General features: G+C 39.7%; 1 protein-coding gene across 6 annotated transcripts in view; it reads left to right on the top strand.

The window, feature by feature from the left end:
- Ccdc15 (coiled-coil domain containing 15) overlaps window positions 1-18,289 on the top strand; it is a 68,766-nt gene extending 50,477 nt beyond the window's left edge. For 5 of the 6 annotated variants that reach the window (XM_036194302.1, XM_036194301.1, XM_036194300.1 and 2 more), the window contains 3 exons: window positions 11,277-11,453; window positions 12,246-12,394; window positions 13,820-14,261. In XM_036194302.1, coding sequence (XP_036050195.1) covers window positions 11,277-11,453; window positions 12,246-12,394; window positions 13,820-13,947 — 454 coding nt within the window. In that variant the 3' untranslated portion in view covers window positions 13,948-14,261. Of the gene's footprint in view, window positions 1-11,276; window positions 11,454-12,245; window positions 12,395-13,819; window positions 14,262-17,821 lie in introns of those variants that run through there. The other variant, XM_036194298.1, reaches the window with a different exon arrangement.
- The last annotated feature ends 863 nt before the right edge of the window (window positions 18,290-19,152 follow it).

Here is a 19,152-nt window from a genome sequence, read left to right as displayed (position 1 = left end):
GTGAGACAGTATGACGTTTCTGATGTGATCAGAGCTGAATAAATGGCAAGATGTAAGCCTTAAGACATAAAGACAAGATCATAAAGAGCTTAGTGTGTCAGGAGGAAGTTGGACTTTATACTGAGAACACTTAGGAGCCCAATTAGAGGTATTGTGGGAATAGATAAGACTAACTGCTAGGAGGTTTTTGAAATAAGACAAGAAGAGAGTGAAATTAAGTATGTATTAAACCCTTGTGAGTCAGTTGCATTACACAAATTACAAATCAGCCATTCTTCACGGTAGCAGTAACTGACAGTCGTTGAATGTTTATACTGTGTTAAGTATGACATCAAATGCTTTAGAGGTGTTGGCTCATTTGCTCATTTCAATGGCTTGATAGGTAGATTTTATTATTTTTGATTTTAAAGATGAGAAAATGAGCCCTAGAAAGGTTAAGTGATCTGCCTAACATAAGATTACATTTAACCAGTGGCAAAACTGGGCCTATATCCCAGATTTTGCGGCTCCATCTCCTAATTTTTAGAAATCTTTAACATGGCCTGTCAGATGTGACAGGGCCGAGATGGTAAGGAGTAGAGGGCAGTTTGAAGAGGGGGTTAAGGAAATCTGTGGCTCGTGCTACCAAGTGAATGAAGTACTGTTAAACACATCTCCAGAAAGGGGGTATGAGTAGAGGATACATTTAGACCGGGGCATATGGGCTTTAGGTATGTGAAAAAATGTCCAGTAGAGATTCCGGTAGGAAATGTTAAATTCTTCTTCTCATTGTTATCATTATCATTAGAGATGGGATCTTGTGTAGCTGTGTAGCTCAGCTTGGTCTAGAAGTCTCAGGATGACCCTGAGCTTCTGGACTGCTGAGTGCTGAGTGTCCAGCCCAGGGTTTATGCCATGCAAGCATCCTACTGACTGAGCTATATCCCCAGCCCTTGTTAAGTTAATTGCTAAGGAATACTGCTTTCAGAATCAGGAATAGGGGTCATGGAAAGTGTTGAACAGGAAAACAGTATGGACAAACATTGAGATTCTGCTAGGTTAGGCTTTAGGATTTCGTCCTGTGGGGCAAAGAGGCAGCTTTAATCTCCTTGAGAAGTTATTTTCCTAGCAGAGCACCTCTTTCACTTAGGAATAAACCTGTTTCTCCATCTTAGGAAAATTCCTTTTATTTGAGCATGTTATCAGAGTTGGCAGTTTTCTATAAAGGTCAGGGAAAACCCCTATTAGTTGTATGTTTTTATTTTAGTTTCACTTTGTGATTAGTGATGTGTATGGCCTTACGATATAGAAGAGGCAGAGGCAGGTGGATCTCTGTGAGTTTAAGGCCAGACTAGTCTATTGAGTTTCAAGCCAGCCAAAGCTACCTAGTGAGACTCTGTCTCAAAGAAAAGAAAACAAAAATACCACAAACTTTTTTGAGTTGTTTGCTAAATTAGATTATTATTTTTATATTATATTACATACAGTTTCATAATCATGTCAGTTTGTTTTTTATAGTATACTTCAGAAGTTTAAATATTAGTATCTACTTGTTTAGTTGTGCAAATGCCCAGTATATTGAATTTATTGAACAACTTGCAGTCTCTTGGATTCTTACCTCTTTTATTGAAAATTTGACATTGGTTTCAGAATACCCTTCATTATTACCAGAGAAGTGTTGTAATAGTAGTCACACCATTGTCCTGACCTCCACTAGTTTCTGTTGTGTATCAGTAAAGGTATGTTTGCATAAGAAGCTTTGAAGACATTAGAAAATAGAAGCTTGTATGTAGAGCAGATTACTTATCAACCTTTGTAGCGCTGTCATTTTGGATTTTATGCTCCTTTCTGAAAGTGCACTGTGATGGTTATTCTTATCTGAGGATTCTGACCAAAGCTATGGATTCTTTCCCTGAGAGATATCCAATGGAGATGTCAAATTGACAGGTAGACTTGAATCCCAGGAGCATAATCTGTGACAGTGCTGTGGCTTTGTGAGTTACAGGTGGCTGTGGGTGGGAACTGAAGCAGAAGCCAGAGATTAAGTCACGTGGGGTGAAAGACTATCATGAGAAAAGGAAAACATCTACCAGAGCTTTAAGGAGATATGCTTGCAAAGCAGACAGGGAAGGATGGGTCCAGAAAGGTATATGAGGAAACCCAACAGAAGTAATGCATTCAAAGGCTGAGAAAGAAAAGTTTCCAGAAGGAAGGAGTAGTTAGCAAGTCAATAAAGTCAGGAAAATGCTCCCACAGTTCCTCAGCTTTTTTCCAATGTTCCCAAAGAGCCTTTTTAGACATTTCCCCAACACACTCTAAAATTTTAGGCCACAGATAGAATGCATTTTTGTTTATGTACTGTTCCTTTTCTGGAGGATCACAAACTATTGTAATACTTAATTCTTTGTCCCTTTGGGACAGCACTGCCAATGCAGAGAATGACCTTAAAGAGCTGTTTTTTATTGGAGTGCTCCATCTGTAAGCTGTTTCAGAGGGGTGAAGAAATATAGACCTGGAGGCAGAAAGTTAAGGTAACTGACTGAGGAGAAGGACGTCTAAGGGGAGGCAGGGAGTTAACGCCATCAATTCTGTTCTATCAGTGGTACCTAAGATGTCAGCTCAAATAAAGAGAACCATCCTCGTAAGAAGGAATTTCATATGGTTTATGCTGCTGCTTGTAGTGTCCAAACTAACACATGGTTTGAATTTGATGCTGATGTTTTCTGTTGTCACTCACTTGGCTCTGTTTATATTTCATCATTGAAACCTTCCCTCTGCTTCATCAGATCTTCTTTTATGACAAAGTCAGGAGTTACTGACGGTAACAAATATGAATGTCCTCAAAGTATGCTTCTTTTCTGGCTCCCTTTTGAAAAGTTCTTTGGTCAGTGGTCTCTGGAAACTCACCGTAGGCACACCAAAAGAATGTTTTACCAGTCCCCCTAAATGTTCTCAGTCCAGTCAAAGTGATGAAGATGAACCATTGCTGAGCAGAGTTGAGGAGGGATGCTTGATGGGCCACCATGATGTTGCGGCTGTAACCCCCTCAAAGCCCAAGTCACCATAGCATAGTTCATAGTGAAATAATTAAGGAGTGCACAGGGCTGGAGAGATGGTTCTGTAGTTGGACAGTTGAGTAGTTAGGTAAGTAGTTCAGTTTGGTTCCCAGCACCAGCATGGCTAACAGCCATCTGAAACTCCAGTTGCAGGGGAGCTAATGCCGTCTTCTGACCTTGGTGAGCACCACTTGCATGTGGTGCAGGCAGACATGCAGACTAAACATCCATACACATAAAGTACAAATAAATAAAATCCCCTTTTTAAAGTGGAAAAAAGCAAAGAAAAGGAAGAACAAGCAAGCAAGCAAGCAAGCAAGATCTCTCTGAATTCTAGGCCAGCCTGGTCTACAGAATAGGTTTCAAAACAGCCAGGGCTACAAAAATAAACCCTGTCTCAACAAAACAAAACCAAAAAAAAAAAAAAAAGTTCTTTACATGTGTCGATCCTAGCCAAACACCTGTGATCCTAGGCTTGCCTTTTAAGTTTGCGCTTTCAGTCTTTGGCTTTCATTCTCTAACTTAGGTTGAGAGCAGCCTAGGTTAAAGTCGGTGCCGTCTCTGTATGTGCCTGTGCTGGGTTTTTCCACATCACCTGGCTCACATTCCCAAGTTCATTGCCTCACATGCCTTTCAATCTTGATCTTCCCTGGTGTAAAGAGATTCCCTGTGCCCAGGTTGCAATAATGAGACATCTCACCTCTGCCCTGTTACACCTTTCAGTTGTGCTTTGGTTTCAGGCATGCCATAAAAACTGTTTTTATGCGCTTTGAGAAATACTCAACTGAGATTTATAGGGGTAGCTCAGAAAATACTAGCACATGTGGGAAGGCAGTTGTGAGAAAATCCTTGTTTAACGTGGCCGTGTCTCTCTCTCCTGGGAGTGGCTAGTGGTTAGCTCTCAGAATACGGATGAATTAGCTCCACACTGACAACATCCATGCCTATTGTTCTTCTAGTGCCTGATCTTTTAGTTTTGTAGTATGGTGTCTAGACCTTAAATTTAATCTAACAAAATGGAGACTTTAGTTCCCCCCAGAGTTTACAGTCTTCCACAAATAGATAGAGGCTTAGAATTTTTAGCAGAGTTTTTACTTTATTCAAGAAGTGTTGAGTCTGGGGGCTGAGGGATGGTTCAGTAGTTAAGAGCACTGTTTGCTTTTGCAGAGGACCTGGATTGGGTTCCCAGCACCCATATGATGGCTCACAACCACTCCAGTTGCAGGGTATCTGATACCTATGCACATATGCACATCTAGACAAAACACTCAGACACATAAAATAGAATAAATAAGTCTTTGACAAAGTATTTGCTAGTACTGGGGTTACAGACACATGCCACTGCACTTGGCTTTTTCATGGATGCTGAGAATCCAAACTCAGACCTTCATGCTGGTATGGCAAACACTTTACTGACTGAGCCATCTCCCCAGCACCAAAAGTTGGTATGTTTTGACATATGTAACAGATGAAACCACTACCAGTGTCATGATAGTAAACATACCTGTTGTGCTGGCTAGTTTTATGTCAACTTTACACAAGCTAGAGTCATCTGAAAGGAGGGAATCACAATTGAGAAAATGTCTCCGTAAGATCAGGCTGTAGGGCATTTTCTTAATTAGTGATTGATGGGGGAGGGCCCGGCCCATGTAAATGATGCCATCCCTGGGCCTGGTAGTCTTGGGTTCTATAAGAAAGCAGGCGGAGTAAGCAAGTAAGCAGCAACCTCTGTGGCCTCTGCATCAGCTCCTGCCTCTGGATTTCAGCCCTACTTGACTTTCTGTCCCGACTTCCTTCAGTAGCGGACTATGCTGTGGAAGTATAATCCTAATAAACTCTTATCTCTCCAACTTGCTTTTGGTCAAGGTCATAGCGATAGTAATCCTAACTAGGGCACCTGTCATCCCCAGGACTTTTGTCATGTCCCTTGGTAGCCTTCTGCACCCTCTGCCTCTAACCCAGGCAACACTGGTTTGCTTTCTGAGTGGACTGGTTGCATATTTTAGACTTATATTAAAGCATACTTTGGAGATATTATGGGTTTGGTTCCCAACCACTGCAATAAAGTAAATATCACAAAAGATAGTCACATGAATTGTATTCCCAGTGCATATAAAAGTTACCTTTATACTATAGCATAGCCTATTAAATGTATAATAACATTGTATCTAAAAATATGTATCTAAAAATATATAATATACATTTTCAGTAAAAATACTTTGTTAGGCCAGATGGTAGTGATGCAAACCTTTAATCTCAGCACTCAGGAGGCAGAGGCAGGCGGATCTCTGTGAGTTCAAGGCCAGCCTGGTCTACAGAGCGAGATCCAGGACAGGCATCAAAACAACACAGAAACCCTGTCTCGAAAAAACAAAACAAAACAAACAAACAAAAAACTTTACTAGATGGTGTGGTGTTGCACGCCTTTAAGCCCAACACTGGGGAGGCAGAGGCAGGATGATCTCTGTGATTGGAAGCCAGTCTGGTCTACAGCGCAAGTTCTAGGCCAAACTAGGGTGACATAGTTAGAACCTGCCTCAAATAAATTCCTTATTAGTAAGAAATGTTGACAATCATCTGAGCCTTTGACAAATTGTAATTTTTGTTAGTGGAGAGTCTTGTGCTTGTGTTGATGGCTGCTGACTTATCAGAGTGAATGGTTACTGAATGTTGGAGTGGCTGTAGCAGCAGTTTTAAATTTATTTTTATTTTGAGACAGGGTCTCTCATTTATTTTGTAGTCTAGGCTGGAGTAGAACTTTCTATAGCGTTGATCTTCTGCAGATACCCAAGTTACTAACAGTTTCTTGCAATCAGATAATGGTACCATTAACTGACTCTTCTTTTCATGAAAGATATACTTTTGGCATATGGTACTTGATAGCATTTGCCTGCAGTAATCCTTCCCAGAACACTTACAGTTACTTTGCTCAAATCCATTCGATCTGTTTATCCTTAGGAAGTATGGAAATAACATTGATCTCTTCATATATCCCCATCAGAGCTCTTGGAGATCCAAGTTCATTATCAACAATGAATAATTTTTTTTTTTCCGGAAGAGCTTTCTGTTGATTTCTTGTTTTCCCTAAGAAGTATTTCTCTCAACAGTAAGCTTAAACTGCTCAGTGAATAGGCTGGGGATATAGCTCACTTGGTAGACTGCTTGCCCAGCATACATACATCCCTGGGCTGATCTGTAGTACCACACAAACTGTGTGATGGTGCACACCAGTGATCCCAGCACTCAGGAAGAACTTAGTCTTAGTCAGTCATCCTGACACAGCCTGGAGTTTTTTGAGAGGAGAAGCTTCAGTTGAAGATTTGCCTGGATCAGGTTGGTATGTGGGTGTATTTATGAAGAATTGTCTTGATTATTAATTGATGTAAGCAGGCCCAACCCATTGTGAGTGGCACTGTTTGTCAGGCATGTTGTACTAAGGTGTATAAAAAGCTAGCTAAGCATGAGCCAGGGAGTGACCCAGAGAGCAAGCCAGCAAGCCGCATTCCTCCATGGTTCTGACATTAGGATCCTAGTTGACTTCCTGCCCTTGACTTCCCTTTACGGTGGACTGTGACCTGGAAGTATACGATGAAATAAAGTATTTCTTCCCTTCAGAAGGAGTCAGAATGCTTCATCACAGGGACAGGAAAGAGACTAGAACACTCGGCTGCCTAGGGAATTCTAGGCCAGCCCGGAGCACATGGGACCTGTCACAGGATTTCTCTCCAGTAAACAGTTTAAATGGGTGCTTTGTCATTTAGGCTTTGTATTAGGACACAAGCAAAGTAGACTTAGTACATCCTTAAGTCTGTAAGAGTTTTCGGATTGGGAAATGAGCGTTGGCTTTAACTTAAAGGAGCCTTAGCTCCCAAAAGTCATCTCATCCTTTGAAGCTTTGTAGACAGGCATTGACTTGGTCTTAAATAAATTTTCAGTGACAATTGTATTCAAGCATTAGTACTGGGCATATATTTTCTTTTCTCTTGGCTAAGTACCTGCCAAAAAAGAGGTGTGTATTTCAGTCTTAAAAGAAGCCGTTAAACTGCTTTTCAAAGTGATTGTACCAATATTACTACATGCAAAGGAAAGCCACAGATCAGAAGTAGATCCAATCTAGAAGAGATGTCTTTTAAATTTAGCCTTGCACAAAGTCTCAGGACATGAACAAAATAGAGACAAATTGTTTGCAAGAATATAATATGAATTGCCTCTAGTTGGGTTCCCAATAGAGTTGTTATTTCCGCCTGAGACATTATGAGCACAGTGTTTTACTACCTACACCTATATCAGCATTCTGAGCCAAGAGAACCAAACAGCGTATTAATATTACCAAGTGGGTTGTACCCCAGGGACAGAATTGATTTAACTTTCAAAAGAAGGAATGGAGTTTGAGAGGAAGTGAGGCTACATGACCACAGTGCAAAATCCAACACCTGGTTAGAAAATTTTAAAAAGCTTTTCAACAAATTGTAAAGAGAAAGGGATTTATTTACTTTGATAAAAAACATCTATTGAAAAACTTACAACTAATGTACTTCATATGAAAGACTAAATGCTTTCTTTCCAAATCTGAAGCTGCCCATTCTCATCACATCTACTCAAGTCATACTGAAAGTTCTCGTCAGTGCAATCTGGCAAGAAAAAGAAATAAGACAATTTAACAAAGAAGTAAAGCTGCCTTTATTTGAAAATGACGTGATCACTTTGTAAAGCTCCACTGGAATTTGAAAGCAAGTTTAGCAAGGTTGCAGGGCACATTATTGATGTCTAAAGCTAAAATAAATGTGCATTCCTGTATGCTGTCAACAACCATAAATGGAAATTTCAATACAATATCATAATAGACCGAAAATAGACAGAATAAGGATTGGGGATTTAGTTCAGTAGTAGAGTGTTTATATACAAGGCCCTGGGTTCAGCTCTCAACTCCAGAAAAGAAATAGACAAAATGTTACATGTATGATGAGAGATACTAACTTGTGCTTTTTTTTTTTTTTTTTTTTTCTGATTTGGGAGTTTTATTTCTTTGGGCTTAAGGGTAATGCTAGTGTTAGAGAATAGTCGGGAAGCCATTTTTCTTCTTCAGTCTTGTTGGATGAGTACCAGCTGGCTTTATTTCTTCCTTAAGCATTTGGTAGAATTTGCCTATCATCCCATGTGGTTCTGTACGTCTCATTGTGAAACTGCTGTTTCATTGTTGCTAATATTAGGACTGTAAGTAACATGTTTCTTTCACATGGTAACTTCATCCAAGTTGGAAAATTTTATTGGCATAAAATTATCCTGAGCCTTGTAGATTACAGTAGAATCTGTAATGATCACATTTTACTTTTATATTAATAATTTGTATCATTTTCCCTCACAGTTAGACCGACTTAACAGTTATCAAAGAGCTAAGTTTTCATTTCAGTATTTATTATTTTTCTTTTTGCCAATTTGTTTCAGCTCTCTATTATTTCCTTTATTATTTGTTTTCTTGTACTTATCTTGAGCTTGATTTTCCTCTTTTTAATTTATTTAGAAGCTAAGGCCTTTGATCTAAGGCCCTTTTTATTTTATTTTTCTAATATAGGCACTTATAGAAATTGTCTACTACATGCTCTCTTTTTTAAGTGTTTTGTTTTGTTTTGTTTTTCGAGACAGGGTTTCTCTGTGTAGCCTTGCATCTTTCCTGGAACTCGCTTTGGAAACCAGGCTGGCCTTGAACTCATAGAGATACACCTGCCTCTGCTGGGGTTAAAGGCGTGCGCCACCACCGCCCGGCTTTTAAGTGTATTTTGTGTGTATGGTTATTTTGCTGCATGTATGTCTATGTACCATGTATGTTCCTGGTTTCTGCAAAACTGGAGTTCTCCCTTGAAACTGGAGTTACAGACAGTTGTGAGCTGCCATGTGGTGCTGGAAACCCAAATGGGTCCTCTGGAAGAGTAGCCAGTGTTCTTATCCCCTGAGCCATCACTCCAGCCTTACTAAATATTCTTTAGCTGTATCTAGTAAATCATTTTACTCAGATAAAAATTATTTTTGGGCAGTGGTGGCACATACCTTTGATCTCAGCACTCAGGAGGCAGAGGCAGCAGATTTTTGTGAGTTTGAGGCCAGCCTGGTCTACAGAGTAAGTTCCAGGACTGGCTCTAAAGCTACACAGAGAAACTCTGTCTCGGGAAAAACAAAAAACAAAACACAAAAAATTCCTTCTAATTTCCATTTCTTTTTTTATAATAAATTATTTAGAGGTGTACCGTATAGTTCCCAAATATATTGGGTTTTCTAAGTTTGTTATTAATTTCTAATTTAATTCTATTATGGTCAGAGAAAATATGTTGAGCATTACTTGAATCCTTTTGAATTTATTAACATTGGTTTTATAGTCTAGGGCAGTGGTTCTCAACCTTCCTCCTACTGTGACCTCATGTTGTGGTCACCCCAACCATAACGTTATTTTCATTGCTACTTCATAACTGTAAATTTGGTACTGCTATGAATCATAATGTAAATATCTGTGTTTTCCAATGGTCTTAGGTGACTCCTCTGAAAAGGTCTTTCGATCCCCCAAAGGGGGACCCACAGGTTGAGAACCACTGGTCTAGCATGTTGTCTATCTTTGCAAAATTTTTAAGTTCAAGAGCTTTGTAGTAGGAAAATATATATTATTCTTAAAATCTTATTCTACCAATGTCAACTAGGTCAAGTTGGTCCATAGAACTTAACTGTGTCATTTCCACTAGTCTGTCTACTTACTGTCAGTAATTGAGGAAGGGACATTGAAATGTTGACATATATTTCCTTATAGTTCTGTCAGTAATTACCTTATATATGTGTGCGTACTCTTACATATTTCGATACATAAAAGATATACAAATAAGGATATAATTTTAAAATACTTTATATGTATAAGTGTTCTGCCTGCATGTATGTACCACATGTTTGGTGACCAAGGAGGCCAGAAGAAAGTGCTAGATCCCCTGGAACTGGAGTTAAAGATGTTTGGGAACCACTGTGAGGGTGCTGGGAATTGAGTTCAGGTCCTCTAGAGAGCAGCCAGTGTGCTTAACTGCTGAGTCACTTATCCAAATCCTAAAATAATGTCTTTGCGGGTGGTGCTGTGGATTTACCCCAAGGTCTCATGCATGCTAAGCAAACCCTCTACCACTGAGCTATATCCTAAATCCTACATACATTTTAATGTCTACTTTGAGGTTTAAAAATGTTTGGGATCTAGACCAAGTGTGGAGTATAATACCAGCAGCTTTAGTCCTGGTACTTGGGAAACAGAGGCAGGTGGAACTGTATAAATTCAAGGCCAGTCTGGTCTATATTGTGAGTTTCAGGCCAGCTTCCACTGCTCTGTCCCTTGAGTCTTTCTATGCAGTGGGAAATAGCACTATGACAATGCAGTACTGGTCCCAAGAGGTGTTAGCCAACCGAACAGTAGTGGAGTATGCACCCTAGACGAGGAAAAGTATGAGAAGACAAACCATGTGTCTCTCTCCTTGGTTTTTCAAGACAGAGTTTCTCTGCATAGCTTTTGGTGTTATTTCTTGTATTTTATCATATTTGCTTTTTAAGTTTCTTTGGTGTGAGGACAAATCTGGTCCGTGTTATACCATTTTGGTAGTGGCAAGTGTCCTGCCAACAGGTAGCTTTAACCTGAGCCTGTTCTTGTGCTGGGATTCTTACAGAAGATGTCTTACTGGCCATTTGTCATTTCCCTTTGAGAATCGATTTATACAGATGAGAAGACAAACTCGGGGCTGGAGAGATGGCTCAGTGGTTAAGTGCACTGATCACTATAGCCATTCTTCCAAAGGATCCGGGTTCAATTCCCAGCACCCACATGGCAGTTCACAACTGTCTGTAACTCCAGTTCTAGGGGATGTGCCATCCTCACACAGACACACATGCAGGCAAAACCCCAATGTACATTTTTTTAAAAAAGAAGATAAAATCGGTCAACCAGCACAAACACTTTTTTAAATGTTCTTGGGAGGGAGGGGGGAGTTGACCACACCTTTAATCCCACACTTGGGAGGCAGAGGCAGGCAGATCTCTGACTTCCAGGACAGCCAGAGCTACACAGAGATATTCTGTCTCAAAAAACTAACAAACAAACAAAGCTCTTGGATTGCTGAACTGATTTTCTGATTCCCTTTTTGAGGGAATTTGAGTTATTTGGATCAGGAAGCTAATTTTAAAAAACCATTTTAGAAAATTCCTAAGTTTGTTTTGTTTCATTTTCAGAATTAAGAAAAGGAAAGAACAGCAGCGCTATGCTGAAGAACAGAGACTCCTAAGAATGCATTGTCATGAAGAACCTTATTCAGAAGAGAAGATAAGTGATGTTTTAGCCCAGTTACAACTTGAAGAAATAAAAGGAGCCAGGGAAAAACAGCACCGGAAAGAAAAAGAATATGTAAGGTGACTGATTTTAAATGTCCTGCATGAAGTTCTGGCTCATATTCCTTAAGAGTCTTGGTTTAGCTGGGCGGTGGTGGCCCACACCTTTAATCTCAGCACTTGGAAGGCAGAAGCAGGCGGATCTCTGAGTTTGAGGCAAGCCTGATCAACAGAGTGAGTTCCAGGACAGTCAGGGCTACGCAGAGAAACCCCGTCTTGAAAAACCAAACCAGAGAGAGTGTCCTCTCGTACTTTCCCTCATCTAGGGTGCATACTCCACTACTGTTTTGTTGGCTAGTGCCTCGTGGGACCAGTACTGCATTTTTTTTTTTTATGTTTTTTTGAGACAGGGTTTCCCTGTGTAGCTTTGCGCCTTTCCTGGAACTCACTTGGTAGCCCAGGCTGGCCTCGAACTCACAGAGATCCGCCTGGCTCTGCCTCCTGAGTGCTGGGATTAAAGTCGTGCGCCGCCACCACTGCCCAGCAAGGAAAGGGTTTATTTCATGTTATACTTTTTGTTGTTGTTGTTGTTTTGAAACGGGGTTTTTTCTGTGTAGCTTTGTGCCTTTCCTGGATCTCACTTTGTAGACCAGGCTGGCCTCGAACTCACAGAGATCCTCCTGCCTCTGCCTCCAGAGTGCTGGGATTAAAGGCATGCACCACCACCGCCTGGCCAGTACTGCATTTTCATAGTGCTATTTCCCACTGCATAGAAAGACTCAAGGGACAGAGCATTGGAAGCTGGGTATAAAATCAGGATTTATGTTTTTTCTCTTAGTAGTTGATTTGTCTGACCACACTGTACTTTTATAGATATGTAGAAGCTTTACGAGCCCAGGTCCAGGAGAAAATGAAGCTTTATAATATCACTTTACCTCCTTTATGCTGTTGTGGTCCTGATTTCTGGGATGCTCACCCTGATACCTGTGCCAACAATTGCATTTTCTATAAAAACTACAGAGGTAAGTTTCTTAAGGATTGGTTGAGTTCTAATAGCAATCATACATACATACATACATACATACATACATACATATATATCGTAGTGATTGTGGTTCTGTAGAATTTGAGAACTTTATATGTATATATTTATTTATTTATTTATAAGAGAATTTTATATATACCTTTATAAAACAGCCATGTAAAGCGATGAAAATTGTTATAGTTTAATTTCTTTTTCTTTTTTCTTTTTTTTTTTTTTTTTTTTTCCCCAGAGCTGAGGATCAACCCAGGGCCTTGTGCTTGCTAGGCAAGCGCTCTACCACTGAGCCAATCCCCAACCCCATATAGTTTCATTTCTATTAGTCCTCTTTATGGTGGAGAAGCATTTCCAGCTCATTATATTATATGTAAGAGGACTTGGGTTCCAGCTTTTCACTTAACTGAATACTATTAAGAGTTTGTCCTTTATGGCTAAATTAGGAGTCTGTTATCCACATACTTTAATGGTGTCTAATACAGAATTGCAAGCATATATCCATATTAGACTGTCCATTCTACTGGTGACACCAAGACAGACGAGGAGCTCTATCAAGAGTCCCAAGGAGCCGGGCGGTGGTGGGGCACACCTTTAATCCCAGCACTTGGGAGGCAGAGGCAGGTGGATCTCTGTGAGTTCAAGGTCAATCTGGTCTAAACTAGTTTCAGGACTGTTAACACAGACAAACCCTGTCTTGAAAACAAAACAAGAAAGTCCCAAGTAGAGAGAGTGGAATCCTTCCTTAGGTTGCTAATGTTTCTTGTCCATCACTAAATATTGACTTATAGAACATAGGGACTCCATCAGCCTCACATAAACACTGAAAATGTTACCAGTATTTACGTTTTTTATGTGTTTCATCTCTGTGATATAAATTTACCTGTCCTATGAATCTTATCATTCCCTTACTTTAAAACTTCTCTCCAAAACAGTATGAAATGCATGATGTATCTTATATACTTCTCTCTGGTCTCAGGCCACACTGCAGCCTCACCAAACTTCCTCTTACACGTTTGCATCTCATACACTTATTTCTCTACCTGTAATGCCTTTTTTCTTTCCTCCTATCAATCCCCAAGGCCCACTTGAAATGGTACAGCTTTTCAAATCTTTCCAGTGTTCCTTAGATGTTCATTCATACCCTTCTTCAGATTATAGTGACAATTTGTATATACCTGTGGTGTGGAAGTACTTCACTGCACCTTTACCTTTGCTACCATTTTCTGTATTCTCTTTAATTTCCTTCCAGAGTGCTTGCTCGATTATAAGTATTCAGTAAATATTTATCCAGTGGCTAAATTTAATACCTGTGGCATTTTGGGTAAAGAAGTAGTACTGATAGGAAAACGAAGTGGGAAAATTATATAGATCTGACTTTATTCATCATTGTGCAAACCTTCATTTGCAGCATATAACCGGGCGTTGCATTCAGTCATCAATTCTTCTGATATCTCCGAGGGGAATGCAACTCTTCGAAATGCCATTCGTAATTTTGCTTCTGTACATAGACGGACTTCAAAAAAAAGTCTCCAATGAAATCAATGCCAATGACTGGTAGTATTTCCATCTTCCTTTAAAATCAGCCACAAAAAAATTATTTAGGAAAGCTGTTAAAGTGTGTAAGATGAATTATCTGAAAGGAAAACTGTCCTACATAATAACTGTCTATAACTAGATACCTGCCTTGGGACCCACACAGAAAGTTGAATACCAAGCTTGTCTCTCGTTTACTTTGCACCATGTGGAACCTGTTATTTAAAAGTGATTAGAGTCTATTTCTCCTACCGTATCTTCAACTCCAGGAGGCTACCTAGAAAACAGGACCCTAGGAAAGACACAGGGATCACCCAATGACAGAAAAATGGATGAGATCTACATGAACAACCTGGACGACAGTGGGAGTAATGAAGGGCAAGGTTTGAGGGAAAGAAAGCTTAGGGGAGCAGGAGATCCCAGCTGGATCAAGAACAGAAAGGGAGAATGAGGAATAACAGACCATGATAAATGAAGACCACATGAGAACAGGAATAGGCAGAGTGCTGGAGAGGTCCCCAAAAATCCACAATGATACATCCTCTGTAGACTGCTGGCAATGGTCGAGAGAAAGCCTGATCTGACCTAGTCTGGAGATCAGATGGCCAAACACCCTAACTGTCGTGCTGGAACTCTCATCCAATAACTGATGGAAGTGGATGCAGAGATCCTCAGCCAGGCTCCAGGTGGAGCTCCAGGTGTCCAATACTTGAGAAAGAGGAGGGGCTGTAAGAGCGTGAATTGTTGAGCCCAAGATTGGAAAAAGCACAGGGACAAATAGCCAAATGAATGGAAGCACATGAATTATGAACCAAAGGCTGTGGAGCCCCCAGCTGGATCAGGCCCTCTGGATAAGTGAGACCATTGAATAGCTTGATCTGTTTGAGAGGCATCCAGTCTGTGGGACCAGAATCTGTCCTTTTAGTGCATGAGCTGGCTGTTTGGAACCTTGGGCTTATACAGGGACACTTTGCTCAGCCTGGAAGGAGGGGACAGGACCTGCCTGTAATGAATCCACCAGGTTTAAATGAATCCCCAGGGGTGCCTTGATCCTGGAGGACATGGGAATGGAGGGGAGGGGCTGGGGGGAAGGTGGGGGTGGGGACAGGAGGGGGAGGACAGGGGAACCCATGGCTGATGTGTAAAATAATAATAATAATTATAATTATAATAATAATAATATTTTACTAAACCAAAAAATAAATAAATAAATAAAATAAAAGCGATTAGAAAAGTAAGGTTTCTTCCATTCCTCCTGGCTTTTAAAAAAGTGTCCTTTTAGCTTTCTCCTTCTTTGTCTAATTAGAGAAACTCTTTGAGGTTATCTTACTATCATCCTAAAATCAGGCTTTTGGATCTTGACAATATTCAGAGTGTCTGGATGAAGCAGAAAAGGAACGGGCTACTGAGCACTACCGGCCATCTGTATTGCCATCAGCTCTTCTAGTTTTGTGTGATAGAGATGAGAAGGATTTTCATTTGGTGTGCTTAACACTTCTTTTTCCTCCTGTTTCTTCTACTTTTTAAATTATTGCCTCTTTTCTTGGTCAGTGACATTGGAGATAGGATTTTTTAATTTTATTTTTATTCTAAATTTTTGTGAGATTTTTTTTTTTAATTTTATGTATATGAGTGTTTGCCTGAATGTATGTGTGTGCACCATGTGTGTACTTTGTCCTAGGAGACCAGAACAAGCCTCAGATCCCCAGAGACTGTAGTTAGAGATGCTGTGAGTACCATGTGGTGCAGGGAAGTTGGACCCGGGTCCTGTGGAAGAACAGCTCATGTTTGTAATGCTGAGCTGTCGCTCCAGCTTGATTATTATTCTATAATATTTACAAATGCCAAAAAGTCAAACCGTAACTTTTAAATATCTTTTTATGTGAAATATTTATGATTAAATTCTGTTTTTTTTTCCTTTCTTTTCTTTTCCTTTCTTTTTTGAGACAAGGTTTCTCTGTATAGAGTCCTTGCTATCCTGGAACTCCCTCTGTAGAACAGGCTGTCCTTGAACTCATAGATCCTCCTGCCTCTGCCCCCTGAGTGCTGATGAATAAATTTCAAAAGGTATATATGAGGTCAAAGGAATAAAGTTATGCTTCTTTTTTCTAGCTTTAAAAAAAAAATCTGAATGACATGCCTGGAACAAATGAAATAAATATTGCCATAGTTACTATGAATTGGTTATTTTCTTCACATTATTTCTTGATGAAAAATTTTAAATGATTAAAAACAGCCCGTAGTAGGCTGGAGAGATGGCTCAGTGGTTAAGAACATTGGCTGCCCTTCCAGAGGACCCAGGTTCAATTCCTAGCACCCACATGGCAGCTCACAACTGTCTGTAACTCATATACCAGGAATCTTAACACCTTCACACAGACTATATGCAGCAAAACACCAATGCACATGAATTAAAAATAAATTAATTAATTAAAAAAAAAAACAAACAGCACTTAGGCTAGTCACAAAACAAAACAAAATAAAGGCCTACCCTTCTAGCCAGGCTGTTGAAAAAGAATCCATGTTACATGAATGAGAAGATTGATAAATTATTTAACTACATTGATTAATTGTCCAGCTCAGTCAGAGTCCTTGAAGTAAGTATATATTTTATTTAGTCTCTTTAAAGAAGTATATTTTAACAGTTCTATTTAGATATGATTTACCTATGTTTAAAATACACATTCAGGGCTGGAGAGATGGCTCAGAGGTTAAGAGCACTGACTGCTCTTCCAGAGGTCCTGAGTTCAATTCCCAGCAACCACATGGTGGCTCACAACCATCTGTAATGAGATCTTGTGCCCTCTTACATGCTGTATACATAATAAATAAATAAAATCTTAAAAAATAAATAAATAAAATAAAATGCACTTTCAGTGGCTTTTAGTACATTCACAACCCTTACCAAAGAAGACTCCATGATCTAGTAGTTCTGCTTCTGGGTTTATATGGAAAAGAATTAGAAGGAGGGTCTGAAACAGAGACTTGCACACTTTATTTGTAGCAACATTACTCAGAACAACCTTTGTGTCCATGGATGAATGAAGGATTAAAAGTGTATGCACACTTGTAGCAGAGGGTTTTCAGGCTTCAGAAAGGATTCCTGTCACATGTGGTGACACTATTCTAAATAAAGTAAAGCAGTCACCAAAGACAAGTATTACAATGCTTTTCATGTGTGCTCCAGAAAGTAGTCAGATTTTCAGAAAGAATAAAATAGTACCTTCTGGGAGCTGGAGTTAAGAGGACATGAGGCATTGTTGTTTAATGGTACAGAGTTTTAGTTTTGCTGAATGAAAATGCCCTAGAAGTCTCTTTCACAAAGTCTTAATACACTTAACTGCTGAACTGTATGTTTAAAATATTTACAATGCTAAAGTTTATGTGAGTTCTTAAAAATCTTTTAAAAACCATTTTATTATTGTATTTTTTATTTTAATTATTACTTGTCAGGGGGTAGGTAGGTCAGAGGGGTATCAGATCACTTGGAGGTGAAGTTATAGGCAGTTGTGAGCTGTCTGTTGTGGGTGCTGGTAATTGAACTCAGGTGCTCTGCAAGAACAATATGTTCTCTTAACCACTGAGCCATCTCTCCAGCCCTGAATGTGTATTTTAAACATAGGTAAATCATATCTAAATATAAAAATGATTTGACATTTTTAATATGTAATTTTTTTTTTAGCTTCAAAAACACTGCAGTGTTCTAAACATACAAACATTGTGCTTGGGTACAGAGGGCTCTTGCACTTGCATTAATTTGGTGGGTTTTTTTTGCTGACAATGAAGAATTCTGTATTTTTTGTAAAAACTAATGTATATCTACTGCACATAACTTAAAAACCCAAACACTTCTCATGCTAGCTTCTCTCATTTACAGCTGAAGAATGTCAACAGAATGCTATGTCACATAGAAAACCACAAGACAACCTGAAGCTGTTGGGAACCATCACAGTGTTCTAGCCTCACAGTGCATACATTGAACTACAGCCCTTCCAAAAGGCATCTTCTCCATGCCAAGCAAGGAGCATTAAGAGTTTGTTTTTGTTTACTCTACAAATTACAGATATGTGTAGTTTTCAACTCAGGGTTTTCAGCCAATGGCCATGCTAATGTCACCTCACAAACTGAAAACAAGATGCCAGAAACATCTTCAAATGCCCTATCATACCACTGTGACTGTGGTCAGATTCTAAACTAAACCCAATGAGGAGAGTAGATACAGCTCAGACAAGATGTGTGGATCATAGCACTCCCCTCTCCATGGTATTTGCAAGGAGACACATAAACACTTTTAGCTGAGAATGGTGATACATGCCTGTAATCCCAGTACTATGGGGAGGCTGATGCAGGGGATCAGGAGTTTGAGGCAAACAGGGCTACATGAAACTGTCACAAAAAAAGCCAAATAAAATAGTTGTTTTTCCTCCTTCCTTCTGCTGCTCCTCCTCATCTTCCACCTTTTTGTGAACAAACTCAGTGAGACCCTTTTTTTCCATGAGACTTTCCTTGCCTTTGACTTGTACTTCCGACATCCTTCTCATGTTTGTCCTTGTGCTTCACCACCTTACTGATGCACTGCAGCTTTTCTCTGCTGCTTAAGCTGCTCAACATCTCACTCAGCTGCTGTTTTGCTTTGTTTTTAACATCTACAATGGAGATTCTAGGGTTTTTAGATTTGATCTTGGGTCAGAATTCTGAACAAAACAAGAAGAATGCAGACAGTGGTCCATGGGCAGCAGTAGTGCTCTTTTCTTCAGGCCTTCTGCAAGCTGGCCCACAGGCCTTCGTTTCCCAAATGTAGCATGTTTTGTCCAACTTTGCCATTTCATCAGTTTTAAATTTCCCTGCCCAGCATTGTCTTCATTTCCCAGAGTACTTTGGAAATCTTGCCATACTGAAAAGAACATCTGGCTTTTCTTCTGTGGCCTTCTCTGCCTGTCTACACAAAGAGGGCATAAGCAGTCATAAGTCCTTTGGTCTCTTGGGGTCAACTTTAGCCATCCTGATATATTGCTGTCTAGGAAGGACAGAGCACAATGCAAGGCTTCCTGGTCTCACACTAACTGCCTCTATGACAGCCAAGAATACATGATGGTTACTAATTAAAAATGTTAACAGTAAAATATAAGGGATCCATAATGGCAGTCACTCTCAAGTCTTCCTACTCCAAAAATCCCTTCCAACCCTAGGTAACCATTAAATCTATTC

The sequence above is a fragment of the Onychomys torridus genome, chromosome 7, assembly GCF_903995425.1.
Source record: "Onychomys torridus chromosome 7, mOncTor1.1, whole genome shotgun sequence".
Taxonomy (NCBI): domain Eukaryota; kingdom Metazoa; phylum Chordata; class Mammalia; order Rodentia; family Cricetidae; genus Onychomys; species Onychomys torridus.
The sequence above is the reverse complement of the archived record's forward strand: the minus strand, read 5'-3'. Positions and strand labels throughout refer to the sequence as shown.